Below are 25941 nucleotides of genomic sequence, written 5' to 3'. Positions count from 1 at the left end.
TGCCTGTAAATTCATTGTGTGCGCAGGTTAAATGTTAACTTTCTGTGAATGGAGCACTCCCTCCCCCGTTTCTTCTTCTTTTTTTTCATGTCCTGTTGTTTGGAGTCTCTCCATTCACATAATCACAGACATCAGGAGCGCTTTTGTCTAATTTGTTTCTGAGAATTGCGTAATTGAGCCTCATTGCTTGCAGCTCAGCAGTACAATTGCCTCCTGTGATCCCAAAGCGTTGTGCGTGGTTGGGGTCGGGGGTGGGGGTGGGTTTCCTTTCCTGACCTCCATGGATGACAGAGGATTTATAAAGTGCATAAAGGTGGGAGTGTGTTGCTTTCTGCTGATGTTAATGCACTCTGTGTTCTCACTCTGAAAGTCACTCTGTTAGTTCAGAGATTTTACTTTTTTTTTTTTTTTCTGGCAGCTTTTATGACACACACACACACACACACACACACACACACACATATATATAAACACACACTTGTGCATGTGGGCAGCTTTATAAACAGGCCCTTACATTGAAAGATGGTGAGAAACAGAAGCCAGAGCAGAAAGATTTTAATTCTGGAAATACTGGCACACACTGACTGTTTGATTCTCACATATTCAAACTTCCTTTTCCACAGAAGCAGGAGCCACATTTGACCACAGCACAGACACACACTTAGACCATCCAGCCCAATAAGTAACACCCATCAACCTCAACATGCCATGCTAGAATCTGAGCATTAATCGGGTGTAATGCACCAAGGGTTTATACCAGAAATACTGCAGTCACTTCTAAATGTAATGACTGTTTTCTGTTTTTATTATTATTTATTAAATAATCCAGAAGAAGCGGTTTGAGTTAAAAGTATCAGATCATTGTATCTCAGTATGTTTCTGTCATTTAAAGACTCAGCATAAAGAATACAAATCGGCAGACATTTAAATTAAGATAATCTTACTATGTTAAAGCTGTTTTGGTTAAATGAGTTGAAGATGACTCTTAGCTACTACCACACCTAATTTAACTTGAAACTAAGGGGTTGGAGGGCCAGTAGTGTACTATGAAGCAGTTCTTTCATTTCTTTTTGTTTCTGTGTCTATAAGGGGATCCAAAATTAATTAGCTGGCTTAAGTTTTTTTCAGGTTGCCACACAAAACAAGAACTTGAAGCGAGTTTTAAAGGTCAGCCTCCAGATTTTTACATCTATCACACGATTGTGCCTGTAATGCGTTTGTATTGAAGGACAAAAAATATCATTCAGTGATTCTTTCACTCAGATTTTTGTATAGGAATGATCAGAGTTGTAATTTACTGAATAAAATAAAGTTTGACTTGAATAACATGAAAATTAGTAACACAAGTAAGCTGAAGCTTTGTGTTAAAGCTGCATCCTTCTGTTTCTCCAAGTTTCACTGTAGTTTAGTTGAGATGTTTCTGCAGGTATACACTCTTTCATGCACTCATACGGACACACACCAGACCAGTAATTAGACCCGGTCCGTTTCAAGGGAGGGGGGTGATGGACTCAGTGAGCGGGCCATGACACAATGGTTTCTCCTCAAGACCGCTGTTTATTTTTCTCTGTGTCCGCTGGGTCTGCACACAAGAAGCTCTTTCATAGCCACAAAACAGATCTGTGTGTGTGTGTTTGTGCAAAAGAGCCTGTAAGAGCTTACCTGTTTGCTTTACTTCAGATAGCAGGATGTACTGTATGTGCGTGTGCACATGGACACCATTTGAGGCGTCTTTCTCATTGGAAGACGGTGTATGTTTGTGCGTAAAGGAGAAAGTGAGTGTTAATGAGAAGCATGTTACAGACATGTGGTTTTCAGTCACAGTTGGGACTGTAAGTCACACATTCCTTCACACTGACGAGACCGCACACCGCTACGCTCACAAACCAGCACGGGCTAATAGTACACACCAGGATGAATGGTCTGAGTTAAACTGCTAACAGTATTTCCACTGCCACATGTGTGAAGGCTGTGTGGATTTAATTATTTTTTTTATAAACATAAAGTGGTCTAAGCCTCCGTGTGATCACTTTCTCATCCTCGACAGCTGTGAGGAAGACGAGTACCTCCTGTAGGGCTCAAGGAGACAGTAAATCCTCTCAGGAGAAACTGGAACTGATTCTGGTTTTATGGAAAATCATTTCATCTCCTAGTGTTATTTAAAACGTTTTTTTTTTTTGTCTTTAGACGTCACTACCAGGTGTTTCTCTTCCTCTATTTTTAACAATTTCAGAATTTGTTTAGTTTATGTTGTCGGTTTGGTAAGCTCTCTCTTTTTGACGTTTTATTCCTTAATTACTACACCAACAGCAGAGAGATGACAGAAATGGATGGAGAGGAGAAAATGTGACTAGAGGGTTGCTTTAAAGATCACATTTAAATAAAATGGAATGTTCTGTTTGTTTTTCTTCCACTTTGAGTGTCGCAGCAGCTGGTGATTAAACATCATCTGGGTTTAAACCTCCAGGATAAATTATATTTTAAGGTCTTAATAACAACCAAAACTTTACATCAAATTCTTGAAAATGAAATTCTGTGTAGGTTTTAAGAACTTAAGTGTAAAAGAAAAGTTACTGTTGACGGAGCACTTCAGGGATGACTTTTCCTTCCTCTCCTACTTCTCAGCAGGATTTAGTGTTTTTATAGCACCAATGTAAATTGTGTTCAGAACCCCATCCTGAAACATTTATTCTGACTTTCTGCTTTCTAACGTTAGTTTGTCATAACAGGCATCAGCATCTCTGTTGCAAACACTTGTTTGGTTATATTTAACTTCATTTAAAAATATTGTTCCCATAAAAACATTGACATATCCACAATTTTTAAAAAAAAACATTGCACTTTATGACATCTGCTTGAATATACTTTTTTCTATTTTTGCTGCTTTTATCAACCATTCTGCTACTTTTAGCTACCCTTTTGTTGCTTTTAGGCTATTTATTTGCTACTTTTAGCTTCTAGCTACTATTTTGCTACTGTTAATTATATCTAGCCTTTTGTTACATTTAGCTATAAGCTAGCCTTTTACTGCTGTTAACTACACTGTTGATGCTTTTATCTTTTAGCGAACCTTTTGTTATTTTAGAGCTAACAGTTTGCTTCTTCAAGCTTTTAATTTAGCTACATTTGGCTTTTAGCTAGTGTTTTGATTCCTTTAGCTTTATCAGCTGTTTTCAGCTTCTTTTTATTTATTTAGCAGTCAGTATTTACACTACATTTTCTGTGGAAATCTTTTTTTTTTTTTTTTTCAGTTTTCTTTCCATTCTTCCTCAGGTTAAATGTTGTAACTTACAGCTTGTAGTTTGTTTGTTTAATCAAAATGTTATATGTTTGTGTTACAGAGATACTTCAGTCTGACAGACCCAATCTGAGGAGGACACAGAGTGAGGAGACTCCCAGTCCTGGATCACACAACAGGTCAGAACATAACCAGTTAAATTCAGACATTTTTATGCTCTAAAGATAAAACACAGGTAAAATCCTAATATTAGAGTATGTTATATTTAAAGAAGAAAGGTTACCTTTGTTTGATTTTGTGTAAAGATTTAAAAGTTTATGGGGATAAATCTTTTTAGTTGGCTCCTTGATTTGGTCATTTTAAGGTAATTAAAAAGTGGGCAAGAAGAGAAAACTCCAGCTGGGTTTGTTTGTGTGTTCAGGGACATTTAGCCTCATGAGCATTCAGGATTACACCAATTTCACAGCAGATACTTGGACAAGTACAGGTGTATTAATAAGAAGTGCATTTCTCTCAGAGGAGGTTCTGCAGGTATCCAGCAAACACAAATACAGAAGGGAAATGCACCCACTATTCCAAGTTAAAATATCTGCCAAGAAATGGATCTAAACAGCTAGAAATGTAGGAGAAAGAACAGAAATGTTGCCAGATTTTATTACCATAATCACAGGCTTTTCAGGCATCATAATCCATGACCGTTCTTCATATCGCTGGTTTCAAAACTCTGCAGACCGTGTGGTTTTATAATAAGAATAATAGCGCAAACATAAAGTTGAGAAACCCTTTTCTGTAATTTTGTTTGCAGAGCATTTATATAAAAAATGAGCTCGAGACGTAACTGTATGAAAAATAAATGGAAGAAAGAAAAGAAAAGAATCAAATTAACGAGTCCAGTGCCAGTTTGGTCGACTGAAGCATTACGCAGAGTGCTAGCATGTTATTCCCCACTGAGTGTGGTTTCAGACGCTGCTCTCGCTGGCTTGAATAGTAGTGGGATAATAAATAGTGGAGCAGGCTGCATTTATTTCAAAGCTTTGCTGCGGGAGTGCACAAGGTCAGTTGGTATTTCCTTCTAAGCATTGTGGGGGGGCATTACTCGCAGTTCAGCCAGGAGCTCAAACCGCTGCGGTCATGGAGAAACAGTCAGCAACTTTGTACTGAGCAGGAGCGCATGTCAGCAACAGACACATGTTTTTAAACTTTGATAAGCTCTCACACAAATAAATCCTGTGACAGTGACAAACAAACACAGTGTCTGGGATGAATTGTTGCATCCTTTTTTTGACCAACAGAGTCCTGAATCTGGTTTTCTTTGTGGCTGAGCAAGTGCAGCTGCCACATTCCTCAATCTCTGAGGGGGGGGNGTCAGCGTGTATGAAAGCTCTCAACATTAAAGCAAAGTTATATTTAGTTCTGGGAAAATATGAGGGTGTTCACAAGGGAAAAGTAGCCGACATCGACACCTCTGAGTGTGTTTTTGTTTGCTGGTGATCACAGTTGCACCTGTGCCAGCCTTGGGTCAGGAACAAATGGGAGCTGAGTTGTCAGATTAGTGGAAACAGACCTAAAGCCAATCCAAAGTTTGTTTTAAAAAATGATATTTAGAAAAAGAAACATCTTCTTTATTTTCTTTCATTTTATCACCTTACATGTTCTTGTTTGCAGGAACAACAGACACTCAGTGGGGGGTCCACAAGGTGAATCTCCGGGGGGATCCAGGGAGAGGTCTCTGACCAATGGGGACCTTACTGAGGAGCAGCTTCCTGGGACCGGCTCGTCTGATCAACATCAATCCTTAAAAAGCCATAGCAGCCCTGTAAACAGTGCAGGTAAAGAGTCTGCTCACCTTATCACTGTTTTGAACAAGATTTATTAATTTTATGTTTAATAATTTCTATAAATATGATCCAAATGAGGTTGTTTTGCAGGCTATTGGGGTTTGAAATTAAAATATGTATTGTCTTTAGATCCTGCTTTGTTATTCTGCAATATGAAACATTTCCTTGCACGCCTGACAGTCTTATTCCCCTCTGTGTCTTCCGACAGATAAAGTTGAGTTGACACCTAATGGGGTGGAGGGCAGTCATGGAGTCGTGGCCCGTCAGACACCTCCTCCGTCCTCCCCATCAGGCCGATCTCCAGCTGCCAGCAGCAGCAGCAACAGCAGTAGCCCCTCTCCGGGTCAGGATGCCCTGGCTCCAGCCACCATTATGGAGCCCAGTTCCAATGCCACCTCCAATACAGAGCAGGCATGCAACAACACAGCAGAGCCCACCACAGACTTGCTCCCGGCAGGGTGAGAATCATATCTGTGCAGAAATATTCTTTAAAAGAATATATCTACAGTCTTATTATTGTCTCTCAGTATCTTGTGGGTCTGTTTTTTTTAGAAGCATTTTGTTTTCAGACAAATTTGGCTTTATTTTTAAAGAGATTGTGAACATTTTTCACATTGTGAAGACAAGACAGAAATTCCTACTTTTATAATATTTTTCAATAATCGTGTCATTATTGAAGTGTATCTATCTAAAAGAGACATTTTGCTTTGTTATTAATGTTTATTGAATTGGCTTTTAAAACAGTAGTTTGACTAAAACAACTTAATTTGGCACCAAACCTTGCATGATGCATAAGTCCTATTAAATATGCTCACTCAATCAGGGCTGGGCAAAATAATCAGAATATCCAATATATTGCAAGTTTTCCCTCATGCAACATAAAAAATGACTATATGGAAGTAGTGAGTATGGATTTTAAGATTCTTTTACTCACTTTCAAAGTTTTAAATTGTTGGGCACCCAATTATTTACCTGTACTTCAGGACTTTTATTACACCAAAAGAGCACTAAGATCCTCCAGCCAGATACTTTCAGTGCAGCCGAGAGTTAAATGAAGGCACAGAGGGGATCTGGTTTTAGCTGTGGCTAAAAAACAACCTTCTCCTTGATATTCATACTGCAGTCTTTTAAATCCTGCTGGAAAACTCTTTAAATTGAGTTTAATTTGAGTTCAGTCAGTTCAGGGTTCCACTAGCTCTTTTCGTTGTGATGTTTTCTGTTTTAGTTTGTTTTTAGCCTATTTTATTGTACTTGTTGGGGTTTTTTAATGTGTGATTTTACAGAATTTATTTCACTGATGGTTTTTCCTGTTGGTTTTAACCTCCTTGTGAAGCTCTTTGGTCAACTTTGTTGCTTTTAAATGTGCTACACGAATAGATTTCACACTGACATCTAAATCACTAAGAGTTTAGCTTTTCCCAGGCGCTTCTAATGCATCGCAGCTCTCCCTCCACCTTCCTATTCTGAAAACTCCAGCCGATCCTCCGTCCCCATCCCCCGCTCACTTGGAAAATCCTTCAGCAGGCGTCGTGTTTATGATCCAGGAGTCAGGAAAACAGCTCAGTTCAAGTTGCCAAGCATTCAGAAACAGCAAATTAATAGACAGGCAAAGACAGACTGCATTCTTGTTTTTGTTCTCAAGCGGAGCTGATTAAAAGTCACTTCTGTTGAGGATGGTTGAAAAGTTTGTTTTGGTATTGTTTGGTAAAAGAACAAGGGTCAGAGGTCAGAATTCACCACTGCATTTTGTTATGGTGTTAAACATTAATACCGTGACTAAAGGAGGATTTTAAAATACTGTAACATATGTTAAATATTGCAATAAAGCTAAAAAAAACAGATATATTAATATTCATTGTATCACCCAGCCCTACACTCAATTTAAAATGTAATTTTGGTGATTATTTAGCATATTTGTCTTACAAGGAAACACACATTACGACTTTTGGGATCTATAGAAATATGTAGTCAAACATAGCATAAATACATCACAAATATTTAACTTAAACTGTGAGAAAGATGAGAATTCACCCATACTAGATCTTTTAATTTCCTTTACCTTGTTTGTACAGTAGTTAAACTGCGGTGTATGGCTTTCTGTAGCTTTAAATCACTTTTTTAGACGTTCCAAGAAAACTGCCAGGAAAATCTTTGATGTGTCGACAAAACAGCCTTTTCACCGAAACTACAAGAAACTAAATGTTGTTTTTCAACAGTTTTCATTGAAATCTTTAGAAAAATTAAACTGTGAAAAGTTGAAATTCACCTTTTAATCATTCTCTTAGCAGAGTTTGTGTTGCGTTTGCAACAAAGCAGCACATCCTGCAGAACAATATGTATTTGATTCTACATTTCACCTGCACCTAATTTTATATGGTGACATATGTTGTTAAAAAATAATTTATAAACTTGGTATAAGAATACAGAAGCCAGTGACGTAGACAAAAAGTTAATTTTATTGTTTGCTTTTGTTAAAAACAAACACATTCTCAATGTGTTTACAGACTAGATGAGAGAAAACAAGTTGTAGACAAAAAGCTATATTGATTTATTTTCTGTTTTTCTTTTTCAGTCCTTTATTTGAGCTTTAATAAGGTGTATTAAAGCAAAGCAAAACTCCCAGAAATAGCTAGTAAAGATAAATGAGATGTATCCAGTAAACACTCACCACCCAGTAACTTAAGGGAGTAATTACAGGTGATTAGGAGAAATTTTAAGAGCTGGAGTTTTATTACACCAATGCTGCTCTCTGTTCACGTTAATGTACTGTTATTACATAATAAGAAAATAATATGGGGCACTCCCTGTCCTCTCAGAAGAACAATATCTACTTGTGTTAAAATGTTAAATCTTAAAAAACAAGTAGTTTCTTAGTGATGTGTTCAGTTTTGGAGTAAATGTGTTTGTCTGTGTGTGCAGCTGGGAGCAGCGGGTTTTACCTCACGGCAGAGTGTACTACGTCGACCACAACACCAAAACCACAACCTGGGAGAGACCACTGCCACCAGGGTACGCCCGTCACAAGTTTTTATTTGTTTTTTTTTTTTTTTCCTGTTGATGCACTGGTTGTTTGACGGTTTGACGGCAGGAAGTTCCTGCTTCACCAGTGGTGCCAAAATAGATCTAATTTCAGATATGTTGTTAGAGCTAATATTTGGTCTATCTATAAAAAACGTTGAATACTTTCTTTTTTTTTTGGATGGAAAGGGTATTTTGTTTCATGCAACTAACTTTATTATATTTGTGAGTGGAGTCAGCAGGAGTGTTTTGTGTAAACTCCACGTGAGGGTTGGTCGACTGACTTTAGGAAGTTCTGTCTCCAGGAAGGTAATTCAAAGCATATAGAGTGAATTGACATGTTGCTGAAGTTTTATTAAAAAAATACCCAGTTTGAAACTTTTTAAGACTAACTGCTATAGCTGATAGATGAAGACTGGTGGACTGAAAACGGTGGGACTTGAGTGCTTGAGTTTCTAAGGAGCCTTTTAGGATCCCAGAATGTACCAAATTTTGAAATGTGGGTGTATACATATGAGTAAAGCTAACGTGGTTTCACCAGTTGCTTTATAAATTACTGCTTCGGTCAAGGTGGGCAACAGAATAACGAGCACTGCCTAGAATGCAGTTTTGCAAGCTGTGCACACGAAAATAAGCCGTGATTTTCAAAAACTGTCCGCTCACATTGCAGCCAAACGGCTCACTGGCCGCTTGGTCGCAAACGTGCCGGATTCAGTGAGACTGCAACAGAAAAGTTGCCTGTTTTTGTAAGTTCATCCCCATCTTTTCAGCTGTAAAGGCTTCTTTTTTTATTCTAAATGTCCCATTTATGCTCTCTGGCATGACTACACACATCGCAGTGTAACTAATCCCTAATCGAGCAGTGTGATTGTTGTTTGCTAAGCCGTTACATGGAGAGCGCTCCCTCCCCCTGAGCAGTTTGACTTGCCAGGGTTCAGCCCCTTTATGACATTTGTACTTGGCCTGAGTATTTATTGATTTTCACAGAGTGCATGGCAGAGAGAAAAAGAGCCTGTTTTAGGAAGAGGTCACCCCCCCTCCTTCTCCTCAAGCTTCTACCCCCCATTTCAGTTTTTCCACACAAGGAACGGGAGTGTTGGGGCCCAGAGAACAAGAGTCCTTTCTTACTGCCACATGTACCTCCATCCACAACTGTGTTGGCTGCCACGGCCCTTCGGAGGATCAATTAGCAAGCTAATACTGGGCTAACGCTCCAGATGTACACACCAGGAACTGTTTAGAGGCCGAGGGAAGGCAGAGTGGGGGTAGATGGGCAGTTGGGGTTTGGAAACTGAAATAATGAAAGCCATCCAAAGCTAGGACAGGGAGAGCTTATGAGTCACACTCTTTTAATCAAATATTCTGTTGCGCGTATAACCGGTAATGCATCACAAACATAACCTCTCTGGTTTTTGAGTTGCTCATTGTTATAAAACTTTTTTTTTGTTCCCCCTGCAGTTATGGGAACTCCAGAAATAAAATTGATGCTGTCTTCACATCAATCTGGGCTCGTCAGCCTTGCACAATACGAGCCCAGCACAACGTCACAATTCCCTGACATGATTTTTATCATGTGAGGCTGTTTAGACATACAATAGTGAGTAGATTGTGAAGCTGCATTTTGTGGTTATATCAAGTACTGCTTTTCAAAGCATCAAATTATTAGATTTTCACTAAACTATGACTCCGACTATGTTTATGTAGAAAAGAAATGCCAGCCTAGAATTGGAGCGGTTCTGCCAAACCAAAGTGTTTCTGTGACTTCCACTTAAAAATATTTTATCAGGCAGAATGAGCAAACTAAAGGAAAGAGCTGTTTCTTTTTGTTGAACTTAATCAGAGCTGTGATCAGTAATCAAGAGCAGCGGTTTAAAGTGGCTGTGTTTCTGCATAGCAGTCACTTTTTCTGTGCAGAGGCATTGGACAAATCCAAGCTCTGCTAATCAGAGCTGTCATGACACAGCCTCAAACCATCAGATATTTGTGTTCAAATTCAATTTGTCTTTCAGCAGAACGTCTCTTGAGGATTTGCTTTTTATTTCTGAAATGCATTAAGAGACAACATTTAGTATGCTATTCATTTTTTTTCTGTAAACTTGTCTTAGATGCTCTTTAATCAGTTAATTAAATGACAGCCAAATTATGTTCTGGGGAGCAAGGAGGAACTTGATGATTCCAGCAAAAGCCTGTCTAAAATGTACTTTTATATCATTTTTTAAATGTATGAATCAGACTGAAAAGTAAATCCTTCAGTGCTACTGGTCATAAACAAAGAGCAGGGCTGAAATGTCTGATGAAGATTTAGCATTTCTATGATTTTACTCTGACAATCCGAAACAAAATAAAAGATTTGAATGTCGTTAAACAGATGAGTGAAGTCCTCAAAGATTTTACAAATTAGAACTAAACACTGTTTTTGAAATGCTAGCCAAAGATTATATCTTAAATAATTATGGAGCATTTCATAGCAACAAAAACCAAGTTGTATGTTGTTGGTAAAGTACTGGCTACTGATTATTAACAGGTCATTAAAATGAGCTGATTGGACCAATATTTATGAGCACAGTTTTAGAACCTTACATTCACAAACTGACACATTCTGCCTAGTCTTTTACATCAAAAATTAGTATTTATATGCAAAATAGATGTTTAAACATGTAATAACAATTTTCACAAGGAGTCCGTTTGCTCTCAGTGTGCTGAGAGCTCCCGCTGACTCACAGGACTCCGGTTATATCCAGAAACAGATATTTTCTCCCGTAGGACAACCCTGCAAGCTGCTGTACTTCAGCAGGACGGGATGGCACCAGAACGTAGTCTACGGTCTGTGGTTGACCACATATTCTAAAAAGCATGACCTTTTGAGAAAAGTGGTATATTGTTTTTGACTGGACTGTGGGAGTTACAGCAGGATTGAGAGTGAGAGCTGCCAGCAGTCGTGCAGTTTGGTGAAACAGATCCATTGGATCTCTTTAACAAAAGCAGATTTTTATCACCTGCTGCGGAAAAGCAAAGTGGGAGCAATATTTTTACCCGTGTGTATTTTTACTTGTCTGTACCACGAGCAAAACATTTCATGAATCACTAAACTTTCAGAAAGTAATCAATGGAACTACAGCAATTCAAGATGGCCACCACAGCAAAGCAATCTTAGGAAACAAAAAATGTCTATCACACAGTCAATGTTACATATATTGAGCCTTGTTTTGGTGTGGTAGTGATTGAGACTGTGCCCCAAACTATACTCTGAGCACTAACTGATCGGGTTTAAAACTTTATCTTTAACTTTGAATCAATTCTGTTTGTTTCTTTGTAAATCATCCCATAAACTATAGAATGAATTTTAATGAAACCTTCAGAAGGTAACCATTGGAATTACAGCTACAACTGCTAAACTATTGGAGTCAACCCAATTCAAGATGGCCACCGCAAAAAAAAAACTGACCTTAGAGAACACAAAAATAGCTGTAACTCAGACAGTTTTACAGATATTGAGCTAAAATGTGGTGTGATTGTAGCTGAGCATTGTCTCCAAAGCATACTTTGAGTGCAAAAACCTTTGGCTTTAACTGTTGGTGTCAACCTGTCTGTAAGCAAAGCATCCCATAAACCACTTGATGCATTTCACTGAAGCTCTCAGAGAACAATTAATGGCTCTACATCTGCAGCTGGTTACGTTTTGGAGTCAACCCAATTCAAGATACGCGCCACAGCTAACCGTAGCCTGCACACAGATGACTGTATCTGAGGGAATTTTGTCAATATTAGGGTGGCTGTCAGTGATCCTCAGCACAGGCTCCGAGCGCTAACATATCATGTGAGATAGTCTAAACCACTGGCATGAAAGGTGGCGGGTGATATGCATTCTTTTAAGGAATGATGGGCCTTTAATTTCAGATAGTTTTGAATTCTACTTGTAAGCCAATAATAAAGGAAAAAAGAGATCTCTACTACCTTTGGAACAGAAAAAAAAGTTGGTGAATCCACTCAAGTGTTATTTTTTCATTGCTACCAATCAGAGCTGGAGCCATAAGTCCTGCAGAGTCATATTTTGGGTTTGAATAAATCCACTAAATCATCCATTGGAGTGTGTTTGTTGTTGTTTTGTCCGGTTTAAAAGTGATCACAGGAACATGTTTCTTAGAAGAAGTTTTTAGAAACACAGCTGCTCATCTGCATCATGTAGTTTTAAAATAAAGTTTTACCTGAGTCGGTACACAAAAAGAACAGTCGTTCCTACATACAGTTCAGTCTATAAATGACCACAGTTGAATCAAAGTGAAATATATTGTTGACTTTTTGTTTTTGTAACACCTTATTTATTGCTCTCATCACTCACTCATCGGAATCCTGTCCTCGAGTTTCTGCAGAAAACATTTTTTCCTTTTTTTATTGTTTAATTTTTTAAGCTAAGATGAAACTTAAATTTAAACGTTCATATTTGTGTTAAATATAGCTCCGTTTTTTGTCATTCTACAGAGAAGACGGGCTTATGAGTAATGAGTAGAACATCTAAAAAGGATTGCACACAGACTTTGAGCTGACAGTTCATGGTTTGTAAGATTGGACTTGTAGTTCCAAGAAAGAAATGGAGTGGATCGCTAATGACACGACTGGTACAAAGATAAATCAGATAAATAACTGCATATAAACCCAACAGGCTGCTGTGGGCTCTATGATTTTTCTCTGGCTCCAGTAAATAAGTAGCTAGTGTTAATAATAAAAGGGAGGGAACTGGGTTTGTAAGAAGCTCAGAGACATGGTGGCCAAATAACTGCTGGAGCGTCCTTGACTAAAATATAAAAGCCTACCAGTACCAAGGGTGCTGTTGATTATTAATTTCAAGGTAGTTTTCAGAGTTATGTATTTCAGAAAACATTTCCAACTTTGTTTTTTGTGAGGTGTATTTGATGAAAGTTTTTGTCTTTTAGACAAAGTTTTTTTTTTTCCCGTAAAGTAATTTTTTTTCTTCTGTCAGCTTGGGAATAAAGATTAAAATACCCTTAATACTAAAGTAGATCCTAAATTTTCAGCAGAACCCGCCTGAGGTACACATTTCAGTCTCCTGCACACTGAAACCACAGTGAGTTTGTGTGTGTGGCTTTGATGCAACAAAAGTGAATCTGTTCAGAGGTCTTGAACCTCTGGGAGGGCCAGTCTGACTGTCTTCACAGTCAAATTGGGACCGGAACTGTGATTTTAAGTGAGAGCCTCTGTGCAGTATGTTTTACTCCACCCCTGAAAGGCTGTGCAGAAATATTATTTTCCCAGAACTGTATTTATGAAAGGTTAAAAACAAATGTGGTGCAATATTTGGGTTGCAACACCATCTGCTCGTGCAGATTTCTGAAGCTTGCTGATATCTGCAGTGAGTGTTTTTTTTTGTTAGTAAACGGAAGTTGATGCTGGTTTCTGCTCTAAATTCTGCAGCGCTTAAGTCAGAGAGATGAGAATAGCAACAGACAAGCAGTCAGTCCTGGTGTGCGCCGTGCACAGGGTGGGGGTTTGTTCATGACTTTTCTTTATGTGTGCATGAGTTTGTGTTTCTGTGTTAGTATCTCAGCTCATGTCCAGACCTCCTGTCTCTGGGGAAAATTAGGAAACGGTGAACAAATGCACACTGTTGTACATGGTTACTGTCAATCAGAAAGGTGTAGTCCATCAATTTCTCTTAATTATAATTAATTAATATATAATTAATCTATCAAAGGTTGTACATCATACGTGGTGATGGAAAAGTCCCATTCTTCAGGTGTAATTAAAAGATGTCTCTAACACTTTCATAAAGCTAACTGTTAAAACAGCTCATAATGAACAGTGTCAATCAGCTCTATTTTGTCTTTTCACACATAATTTAGGAGATATAGAATAGGGTTATATAGGTCATAAAACATTTGCACCAACTGGAGTTCATTTATTAATAAAATGAAAAGGAAATGTCCGTCAGAAACAGTTTAGCAGCCTAATTTCTGATTTCCTTCTCTTGTTTTGCTACATTTATACCATCTTTACATCATTATTCCTCTTTTAATCCCCTCTTCCCTTCCTTTTCCTTTCTTGGCTATCACTCACTAATAGCCTCCTCTTAATATTTTCTTTCTCTTTTTTTGCCCTTGTTTCTTTTTCCTCTTTTCCATAAATCAGTGCTTCTATTATCAGGTAGAACCACCCACTCTTCACATGCCTAATAAAAATGTTGTTGAAAGCAGCAGCTTTTTTTTTCACTCCCACCTTGTTTCTGTTTCCCTCCAACAACCTCCAGCTGGGAGAAGCGAGTGGACCAGCGGGGCAGGTTCTACTACGTGGACCACAACACCAGAACCACAACATGGCAGAGGCCCACAGCTGAGTCCGTGCGCAACTATCAGCAGTGGCAGAGCCAGCGCAGCCAGCTACAGGGTGCCATGCACCAGTTCAGCCAGCGCTTCCTCTACCAGGTACTCCAGGCCTCTGCTGGTTCACATGCAGGCTGCACAAAGGTTTTAGTCTTGTTTAGCTAAAGGCAGCGAGAAATCAATGCTTACTTTGAATCTCCCTCAAGATATCCATTAGTTCTGCCTTGATTCATGCCCAAAGTTAAATATGTTGCTTATCACTGATATGCAGCCTTATTACCTTAACAACCAAAGCTAACATTACCTCATTGTGTGATGGATAATATTTCTGTCTTACTGTTAAGGGTGTTTTTCATATACTGTAGCTTGGTTGCAAATTATCACAGCTGAGAAGCTGCCTTTTTAAGATCTGGCAGCTAATTTTTCGAAAGCTGTATATTTGATCGCAGTAAACATTTATTAAATGAGCTCAAATGTACAGAAATGAATAAGAAATATTAAAGGCCCCGAGCTCACATTATGAGCTATTCTGTTGACAGTTTTTTTTTAAAGAATGAATCGTTTATTTGATAGGGACAGATTCAAGTAACGTAGATCAAGACGATCAGATGCCTGCATCACAGTGTTTATAGCCATGGCTAATTAGCTGTGCTGGTCACATACTCTCCAACTCAGTTCTGTGACTACCTCAATCACTGGCTCAGAGGCATAGAAGCTGTATATCCACTTCAACCCTACTTTCTGTTTTGGTAATTTCACACACCACCAGGAAGAAGGTATCTCAGGTGTTGCGTTGAAAGGGTTGCTGTAATGGTTGCTGCATTTCTATGATCTATCTGTTTGTACTTGTTGTTATTGTCCATTATCTGCAGCATTTAAGCAACAAGCTTGAACTAGCATCACAACAGCTGTTTAGAAATTTAAATAACTGCTTAACTATTTAACATAACTGTGACATTTAGAGTACCTGTCTTAAAGTAGAAATCACAATTTTTGTGTTACATTTCTTTGAACTGCTATTGGTTGAATCCCGATTTCTAGAGTTTTGCCTACGCCAACTCCATGGTTCCTAATTTGAAGATATAAGGGATAGTGGTTAATATATGCCACTCAGAAAGCTGATGCAGCATGACATAACCATTCAGGGGAAGTTTGAAATTAAATTGAGCCATAGGGATATTGTTTCCTACAATATTTGCACAACATACCCAAGGTGGAATCACTAAGCTAATTCAAGCCTAGAGAATGGGTAAAAAAAACGAACACTTCTTATAAGACCCGTAGATTGTGTTCAGGGTTGACAGCAAAAACTTGTAACATTTCCTGAAAAGTATTTAACTTTGTTTTTGGTTGAACTGGTGTGAGCTGAAGCGTGGAAACTCTAAACACCAGCAGTGTGTCACACCAAGGAGTTCTTTGCCTTCAAGATGTTGTGTATGAGTGAGCGGCGTTTTCAGTTTATTTCAGCAGGACGTGTGAGGGTCTATCAGAGCATGTTGGCTGCAGAGAGAAATTCGTTCATTGCAGTTTTTCAGTGGAGTCGGTTGAGGTTTGTCTGACTCTCTTACAGTCCCGTTCTTTTCAATGAAGCTGCCAAGGTCAGACTGCATCCAGATTTAGTGGATTGAACCCACAGAGCTTTTTCAATGGACCATTAGTAAAACCAGCCTTAAAACTTTTATACATGCTTCAATAAAATTACCCCACCCTGCTCTTTATGGCTTGTGATGTAGTTTTCATTCAATTTGTCTCTGTCCTTTTGTTTTCCTGCGTTTCAAGGCTGTTTTTGTGAGCATCCTTGTGTGAAGTTCTTTTATGTTTGTCCTTTACAGAATGCACATCCTTTGACTTAATGTTTAACTTCAGAACTTGTCTTCTTTTATTTTTTAGCCATCCATAATGGTTTAAAAATCTCTTAATTTTCTGCCTTGTTTTTCTGTGTATAGTTCACCGCAATGCTGTCTTTGCAGATAGATTTGAAAAATGGGCACTGTTTTTTTTATACATGATGTAGATTACTTTTGCCAAAAAGGGTTTAAAAAGGTTATTAGCCTGAAGAGGACTGACCAGAGGCTGGCTAAGTTATTTTATACAAAAAAAGACATCCTTTGTCAGTTTTAGAAACAAACAAAGACGCACAAATGATTGTTAGCAGTGTCATTCAGGTTTTTCAGAACAGAAGTATTTAGTTTAAGCTGAAAACTCTCAGCCTTCTTTCTTTCCTTTCCCCTCGTTCCCTCCCTCCTTCGCCCCGTGTGTGTGAGAAAAGCCATAAGGCAGGTCTTGTTGATAGTACACTGCTCTGTCTTGGAATGCCCACATCGCTGATAGCGGCGACTATTTATGGCCCCAGTGTGTGTGAACGAGGAAACAACAGACAGAAACGCTCATAGCTTTTCCGTGAACACGACAGCATGTTTGAGTGCCCGGCTGACGCACTCAAAGAGGTTTGTGGGTTAATTTGTGATGGTTAAAGATGATGTGATGCTCTGTAAAAATGATAAAGTTTAACATCTATGGCTGGATGCATACAGTGGACGCACTACCAAACATTGTCACTCAGTTGTTGTTTGTGGTTGTGCTGATGCCAGTACCTTTTGTGTTTGACTTCATTTGTTCACAGAGTTGTAATGTTGAGGACAGGTGTGACATTTTTTAAGGAAGGCACATGACTGCCAAAGAAGGCCAGGGTCTGTTTTCTTAAATGAACTAACAGACACCCATATGCAGCACTGTGCAAAGTCTTCAGCCAGGCTTCATTTCCTTATATTTTGCTTCCAAGTTGCCAGACTTTTTTGTAATATCTTATAGTGGTCTTGATGAATAGTTTTCCAGGCTTTTTGTAGATTTTTTTTTGACCTTTGGCTGCATTTTCACTAATTTTCGGTTCAGTTCCCGACTGTTTTCATATGGATGTCACTTCCATCACTTAACTCTGACCTATGAATCATTCAGGCATAGAAAAGTTCCTTAACTCCAGGGATGAACCGCTGCTGTTTCGCCACATATCCTGGCAAAGAAACAATTTCAAATTGGATCTTTAGGCACGTTCTTACCAGCACCCGGTCACAAAGACGCTTTTTGTTTCCATTTAGACAAGTCTGTTAGAAAAGCCAACAGAAGCCCCATTTTCACACACAAAGGATGTATTTTAGCACCAACAAGGGCATTACCAAAAACATTTTATCTAAAAACATGGTATATATTAGAGGATCAACTAAAGGACATCTCTCAGGTCTTTGCTGGAGTTTTTTCCCCCCCATTTATAAAAAACATGATTTTCAGATACTGTATATCTTCTGGAGATAGTTTTTTTTTAAACCTTTCACTTTGTATTTTGTCTTCAATTTGCCCGTTTTCTTCAGTTTTTAAAAACACACTGCACAATACGCTTTTATGGTCCAAGAACAGAGCAGAAAATGAGTGAAAAAGCAGCCAAAGTGTAAAAACAAAACAAAAAGCCTGAGGAACTACTGATCAAGACCATGTGTAAAGTGAAATTTTTGTTTGTTTACTTATTTCTTGGCAAGCTAAATTAGTTTATATCCAGTATTTTCATTTCTTTCAGTTGTCCAACCTGATTTTCTGATATTCCAACCTTGATTTTTATTTCTTCAGGAAAAGACGGATCCTTCCATCAATATAATGTTTTAGCTTATATTATGATTTTAACTTCAGATCAGAGATTTCAACAGAGATGGAAGTAGATTCCTCTTATCTGTATTTTCTTTTAAAGAATATGGAACCATACCAATTTCATTTACTAGTGAATTTGCTATTTTTGCATATTTCAGCTATAAAATATGAGCATTTTATCACTTTTTGTCATAACAGTAAATTCCTTTTTGTTTTTTTTTACTTTTTTGCGACACTTTTATTGACCGAGTGCTTTAGTGTGAAACTAATTATGACATTAATTATGAAAACATTGACCGATGTAGATTTAGTTTTTCCAGAGATAGAGGTCCGAATGTGTTTGTGGAGTAATTGCAGCTTGTTAAAAGGGCAGACCTAAAGTCATTAACTGCTGTTTTCAGCTCTCCTCCGTTAGTTTTCTCCTCTTTTTCTTATTCTCGCACTCTTTCCTTTAACCCTTCCACGTCGTTTTGTTGCCTCTTCAGAATCCCTTCAAACTCCCATTTCTGTTTTCTTTTCTCATTGTCGACATCTTTGTTTTCATTCAGGCTCACATCAGATATCCTCCTTTTTTTATTTTGTCTTTTTATTAAGTGACTTCTAGTCTTGATTTGCAGCTGTCACGTCTGTCTTTCACACATGCACTCCTTCGTTTACCCCCAGTTTCCTACTCCCTTCACCTCCTCCTTTCCTCCAATTATAACTTTCAGTCCATTTCTGAAAGAACAAGGGCTCCTTAACAGCAGCACCTGAATCAACCCTGTCTTTTATCACTCACAGAAAACACACACTGCTTCATGCACACGGCTTGTCAGCGCTCGCATTTCCATAAATGACACTTATTTCATGAAAGGACAATGAACAGAATGCCTTTAAACTGCACAGATGCTGGTCTTTTTAACACTGTCCTCTCTATGCTTTGGTTGTATTTTGTTATGAAGACCGTATTGGAAATTACCAGTCGTGTAAAAACAGTTTTCAGAATTGCAAACTCACTTCTTGAAGAACAACTTTAACTACGTGTTTGTTTAAGAAAAGACCTGCCTTGTTGGCTGGAAAATTAAAGGATGTATTTGTGCTTTCATCCACCTCACAAAAAGTCAATAAAATAAACGTAAACTGTAAAAAAAAAAATTGTAAAAGTGACTTCAGAAACAGTTCTGTCAGCTGCTAGGACACAAATTAAGTGAGTTGTTTCTCAGAGTCAGAATATATTCTTGCAAACAGAAACCCAGTGTGCTGTTTTTATTTTTATTTATAATTTTAAACGCATGCTGTAATGTATAAACAGGTTAATTATGAGATCAAACTTATATTTTAATTTGCAACTTCCCTGTTAGTTTGTTAGTCTGAAACTCTCGGATGAGCAGGCGTGTTTTCAGGCAAACTCTGTGACCTCGTGTTTATTGCACTCCCTAACTTTTGTCCTTGCACACAGAGTTTTGCCTCCCAGATTTAGAAAAAAAGTTGTCTTTGCAACAGAAATTTGAATAACTGAATAGTTTCAGTTTTATGAATAACTCTAGAATCTAGCTAAAATCTCAGTTTTTTTTTTTTTACCTCTGATGTCTTAACCCTTTATGAAGTATTCTTTCCAGAATCTACAACACCCAACCTTTATTTCGCACATTTGTGCCAACAGGCTGCTTTTCCCTTGCTTCCTCTCCCTCCCTTGTTTTCTCAGTCTCCTTTTCTTTTCCTCCAGACCTGGCTCTGTCTGGAAGCTGCCGAGGAGCTGAATGGTCAGAGCCAAGATGAAGTCATCATGTCTTTATATCATTATATTCTCCTTTTACCTTTTTTAGTCACAGAAAGCCCATACGGGTGGGGCCCCGGGGGCATAGATTGGCTGTCGATGGGAGCGACACACACCCTTTAACCCTATTTTGTGCCCACTCTCGCTCCTCCGCGGGCCCAGTCCTTTCCATCTCGACACCCTCAGATTTTCCATGACAGAGCTGCTTGAAAAAGGGAGAAGTGCCGTTCAGAGTGATGTTGGCATTCAGTGGATAATTCTCCACTTCATGTTCTTTCAGGAAATCATTAGTATTTAAAGTTAATCATTGCAAACTATAAAACAAAACACAAGAAAGGTTATTCTGCACTATATCAATCAGTGCAGTATGAAAACGTTTACTCCGGTAGTTTACCAGATATAGTGTTACGCAATTCTGAAATGTGGGTCCACACTCAATGTAAACAAAGCACTCGGCTGAATCCGCCGTAAACCAGTGACTGACCTACACAAGGCTGGTTGTAGAATATGCAGGTAAACAAATATGAAGAGCAGAATCTCAGAGAATATGCCTGAGTAAATCTGCTGCAAAAGAAAAGAGAAAGAACGAGTAAAACATCTGTCGAGAACAAATATCGAGGATCAAGCAGGATGGTGGAGCGCCATAAAGACAGAGTTCGGCATTCAAACATGAAGGTTTTGCAAAACTTCTGCGAAACCAGTAAGATTATAGTTTCAATGGGGTTTTTTTGTTGTTGTTTTTAATTATAGCCTAACGCTTTGATAGCTTATAACTCAAATCTTAATTGTCTATTAGATTGAATTAAGCCAGACGAGGCTTGGCCTAGTTTTAGATTTTTGTCATTTCTTGTCTTTGTGTACGCCATCTATATCTTGTATCACTGTTGTGTTGTAAATACGCAACAATTCATCAAATCTGTTTCATTAATGTCACCATTGTTGGCCTTATTTCAGTCACTTTCAGTGGTAGTTGGCAGCAGTTCAGTAACTTTGGTGATAGTTTTTTTATATAAGGACACATTAATCATTCATATGACAAAAATATTGTCCACAGTATTTTACAGTGAGTACCTTTAAGTTCAACATGTCACAATGAGCAGAAAACACTTTGGAAAGATGCCAGATTTCATTTAAGAAAATATGTATTTTCTTTTGTTATTTTGCATTTAAAACTTCCAAAAGACAGGCAGTCATTATCAGTGCCAAAGACAAAACTGTCAAAATGAGAGTTTCTGCATTTTAAGTAATTAGTGTTACATAAACTGAGGGTTGTGTGTGCGTTCTGCATGGTGGTAAAGTTTATGATGCTGAAGTTTCTTTTGACCGGTCCTTTGATAAACATCATTTTGCATGAAAGCTCACCATTACCATTTAATTCCCAACAAGCATCTTTTGAGCTACTTTTCCACTCCCTCTAATATATTCATGCATATTGGTGTGGATTCACACTGACTGACTGTGTGACTGACTTTCCACACTGAGGCGCACACACATTTTTTTTTAATGTGTGTGTATGAGTGCAGGCTGAGTAAACCCCACAGCAGTTTCCAGGCCCAGGATGAATAAAGGTGCCTTTTGTGAGAATTTGGGTGGGTGGGGCTGAAGAGGAGGTGGGGTGTCCAGTCTGGAACAGGCATGAATGTTCCCTCAGTTCCCTCAGACATCACACTTCCCTGCCTAGTTTCACAGCAGTGCTAGAGAAAGGAGGAGGTGGAGGAGGACCTGAGGGTGGGGTCGGGAGGGGTGCCTCGGTGGTGGTGGCTGGAGGAAGAGGAGGCGGCGGCGGCGGCGGTGGGGTGTACGTGAAGTGTTGAGCGGGAAGCTGAGGGGCGGGGGTGGGGCTTGCATCCAGCCAGTGAGCTCATTGGAACAGCGTTGTTGTTTTATCCTCCTACCGAGCGTGTCGTTTTTGGAAGCATTCGAGCCGCCGGCCGGCCAGTTCCCTCAGTCGCCCCTCGCTGCTGCTACAGAGAGGAGCCACTCCCTCCCGCCGCCACCTCTGCCTTTCACACACCAACACACTTCAACCTGGGCTTCGTGTGGTAGCGAGGTGAAAGGAAGACTTGATCTCACACTTTGGAAAGGCGTTAATTAGTAGGTTCTGCTTAAACTTTTCAAATTCATCTTTCAAATTGTATTCCCTGAAAAGTTTTCACAAACTCAGCATTGAGAAAGCAGGCCTTCCGACTGAAGAAATTCACTTTGTGCTTTAAAACAAGGACAGATGCTGAGAAAAAGCAGGGGGAAGAGTGACAGAAAGGTGCCCTAATTGGATTTGTTTTGTCTCTGTCTGTTTCTCCCCCAGCCATCCGGAGCTCCGGTGGAAAATGACCCGCTGGGCCCGCTGCCTCCTGGATGGGGTAAGTTCGCCTAACACACTCCTGTGCCTTCACTCCAAATCTTTTCTCTGCAGAGAAAACTTTTTTTTTTTGTTCACCTTGATTTTAATGTCTGTTTTAAATGTAAAATCTGACGCATTCAACCTGTCTTGTTGGTGTTTTTTTAACAACTCTTTACAGTAGCCAGCAGCGCGGCACCGCAATGTGTTAACATTTAAGTAAAGAGTGGGTCCTTTAAGTTGTTCAAAATGTGCTTTTTATATCTGCAATTAGCTTTGAGACTGAGGTATGGGTGAAGTGTTGCAGAATTACAGAATTTACAGCCTTTTTCTTTGATTTCAAGTCCTTTTGAAGCAACAAAAACAATGTGGTTTGTCTCATTTCCCTGACTCACTTTCTTGCTGTCTGTTGTCAACAAATCAGTCATTAATTGACTTATTTATGTCTCCACTCAAACTTATTTAGATTTTCATTCCGTTAAAGAAAATCTGGATGAAATCTCTGCTGGTTTCTGTTTGTTACTCTGCTCTTTTATCACTGTAAGGACTGCCTTTACTCTAAAGTCCACAAATTACAGGGACTGCATTATTGATGGGGCGCTTCATCATTCAACATTTTCCCAAATGAGTAATGTAATCAGATCCATACCGAGTCATGTCACACACATAAACGAACGCTGCTGGCAGCACCCGCTCATCGTACATTTTCACAAACTTCATCCCCACAGCCTTGTTCTCTCCAAAAACCTTCACTCTCTGCCCATGATGCCTTTTCAACATGTTGCGGTACCTCAAAAACGAAAACCTCAATTATATCATTGGCTCAGATTCACTTCCCTGGCGCGCTCTTTTTTTTTTTCCTCCTGCGGTCGCTTCCCTCCTTTTTTTTTCAAGGTTTAGATTCAAAAGGAGAAAGATGAGAGAAAAGATAGAAAGATGAAGAAAAACTTGAAGGGGGTTCAAGCTGGATAGTAAAGAGGGGGGTGGAAGGAGTAAAGCTGGTAAGGGTTGCAATGTGAGCATTACTGTTTCCCTCCGCACACTCCTGTTAATGAGAAAAAGATGTCAGAGCGATGGAGGGAGGAGGATGGGGCACCAGCTAACCTTTCATAAAACTAGTCGACTGCTACCTTCACATAGGCACACAGAACTGTGCACACTTTATGTAAAAAAAATATATTTTCTGTATTAAAATTTAAACTTTAACTATGAGTAGCATGGCCATTTCAGCACATTACTGTAGTTAGGTTTTACCCCTGTGAGGTATTCGCATCAAGCAACAGTGAAATACCACACAGACTCGCTGGGTTTCTCTCGTGATTGTGAGATTTTTTTTTTCTTTCTCCCCTCTTCATCCCAAAAGTAAGACACTCAGGTGATCCCTCTGACGTCTTCTTTGTATCCGCAGAGAAACGTCAGGACAATGGCAGAGTGTACTTTGTCAACCACAACACACGAACAACACAGTGGGACGATCCTCGGACCCAAGGGTGAGACTGCAAGCAAGAAGTGTGTGTGTGTGGGTGGGTGGGTGTGTGTGTGTGTTTGTGTGTGTGTGTGTGATCAGTGCCTGCCTGCTTGTTTGGTGGTTCATTGCTTTGAGTGTTTGCTCATACTGAAGATCATCATCCACATTACGATTAAAAACAGATGTTAAAGTGTTATCCACTAAACAGAATGATATTCCATAAGAGGAACATTTTATAAAACACTTACGTATCCCAGGCAGATTTAAAACATGGCAACAACCGAAAGGATTTATGAAGCCTTTGTGAACTAAAGTTTGATATAATCTTATCTGTTCGCCCTTCATTTTGGTCACCTTTTCTTTCTTTGGCATTTAAAGACATCCAGGGTTTTTGAAATTTATTTTTGCTTAACAGTAACAGATGTTTAATCTGCAGTCGCTTTAAAAGGTCAGGCTCTTTGCCCTGCGGGGCATTTTCGCTTCAAAAACTCTTTGATGGAAGAAAATCACCATATTGGCACAGATTTCACGTCCTCTCCTCTTTTTGTCATTTCAGTCATGATGCTTTAATCGTCAAATGGTTATAACATATTTTTAAGTTGTAATTAAAGTTCATTTTTAAGCAGCTATTTAGCTCTATGACAATACAATTAAACATAATGCATGATTTAGACGCACACTGGGGCATTTTTTGACAACAAAGATCTCCGATGAAGATCGCTGGATTTTTTTTTTTTTTTTTTGATCTCCAGCATTTAAAATTAGTCCTAAAAACTGAACGTAGGATCTGAAGGTGGCGTGACTTATGTTTTTAGCCTTCAGAGTTTCAGCTCCGCAGGTCGGCCCCTCCGATCAGGACCGTGCTCACTGCCCCTCTCCTTGTTGCAGGATGATCAAGGAGCACCCCCTGCCCCCTGGCTGGGAGATGAAGTACACCGCAGAGGGAGTCCGATATTTTGTGGACCACAACTCACGAACTACCACCTTTAAAGACCCCAGACCCGGGTTTGAGTCAGGGTAACTATTCTCTCTCAGGCCTTACCCTAAAACCTCCTGCAGTAAGAAATAAAAGGAAGTCACCGATTGAGGCAGACTTCCTACGAAGAGATTCAATCAAATCATGGATTTATTTTTCCTTTCTTTTGTCTGACTTCATGTGCAGAATTAGTTTACACAGCTCCCTTGTTTGCTTAAAACCTAAAATAATCACAACAAAGGTCGAAAATGTTTCTTAATCGGAATGAAATAATCTTTTTTTGTTGTTGTTTTATTTGCATCTTTATTGAGTTCATGTTTTATTCATCGCCTTTCTTTTTTTCTGTTTCTGACTTTTCTTTTTGTCAAATTGAATCAACTTTAGCATCACAAATGTTTTATTCAAAACATATTTTACCATAGCAACATGTTCATTCAAACACACACACACACAGCTCTTCTCCTCAGCTTGTGGATGTTTGCTTTGCCTTGAAGTCTCAAATCTCGCTGCAGAAGTCAGGATAATGTGCAGATGTGCAGCAGCAGATCCGCTGCAGACTGCTCTGGCATGTGTGTGGGTGTTTGTGCTTTTCTGTGTTTGGCACCAAATGTGTGTTTGCTTGTGTGGTTGCCACTGTATACTTCATTTGTGGAGATGTATCTGCCTTTCCTGGTGATACGTGCTCGTATTTTTAGGCCGGTGGCCGTGGAGGGCTCCTGAAAGAGTCCTCGCTGTTTTAACTCGGAGTCCTGCAGCGGTGTGTGTGTCTGTGGACGAGGCTCTGCCGCTGCGGTCTCCATTTCCTAACCCAAACCAAAATGTGCCTGGCAGCTCAGCAAGCACAAACCCAACACTTTTCTTCTCTCCTCCTCCTCCTTTTTCTCCAATCATTTAAGTCTTTTTCTTTCTTTCTTTCTTTCTTTCTGCATCTCAGACTTTCTTCTGCTGACAAAGCTGTATTCAGTGTGTGCAAAATGTTGGTGGAGCTTGTACTAACACAGCTGCAGCCTCAAGCTCACCTTTGTCTTTGAGACCCAGACAGACTAAATCAGAGCCTAATGGGTGGTATGAGTTTAACTTTGCATGGACTCTCTGCCTGAAACGTCAGGGATTCTTAGAAGAGATCATCGTGTTTTCTTTAAGTTGTGTAAAAATGACCACGTTTTTCTTTTTGCGTGTGTGTGTGCAGGTCGCGACAGGGCGGGTCACCAGGCGCGTACGATCGTAGCTTCAGGTGGAAATACCACCAGTTCCGTTTCCTGTGTCATGTAAGTGTTAAATGTTAGTTGTGCGATTATCTAAAGAAGATTTGGCAAAAAAACAGAACTTTTAAGAATT

At 39.2% G+C, this 25941-nt stretch overlaps 1 protein-coding gene across 3 annotated transcripts in view; it reads left to right on the top strand.

Annotated features, from left to right (window-relative positions):
• wwp2 (WW domain containing E3 ubiquitin protein ligase 2) overlaps positions 1-25941 on the top strand; it is a 45073-nt gene that overhangs the window by 8894 nt on the left and 10238 nt on the right. For 2 of the 3 annotated variants that reach the window (XM_017434232.3, XM_025010101.2), the window contains exons 6-14: positions 3342-3417; positions 4904-5067; positions 5285-5534; positions 7996-8085; positions 14357-14531; positions 22127-22181; positions 23568-23649; positions 24516-24644; positions 25793-25871. In XM_017434232.3, coding sequence (XP_017289721.1) covers positions 3342-3417; positions 4904-5067; positions 5285-5534; positions 7996-8085; positions 14357-14531; positions 22127-22181; positions 23568-23649; positions 24516-24644; positions 25793-25871 — 1100 coding nt within the window. The remainder of the gene's footprint in view (positions 1-3341; positions 3418-4903; positions 5068-5284; positions 5535-7995; positions 8086-14356; positions 14532-22126; positions 22182-23567; positions 23650-24515; positions 24645-25792; positions 25872-25941) is intronic. The other variant, XM_017434233.3, reaches the window with a different exon arrangement.

This window comes from Kryptolebias marmoratus, linkage group LG11, assembly GCF_001649575.2.
Source record: "Kryptolebias marmoratus isolate JLee-2015 linkage group LG11, ASM164957v2, whole genome shotgun sequence".
NCBI classification, from domain to species: Eukaryota; Metazoa; Chordata; class Actinopteri; order Cyprinodontiformes; family Rivulidae; genus Kryptolebias; species Kryptolebias marmoratus.
Note: the sequence above shows the minus strand (reverse complement) of the source record. Positions and strands in the feature narration are given on the sequence as shown.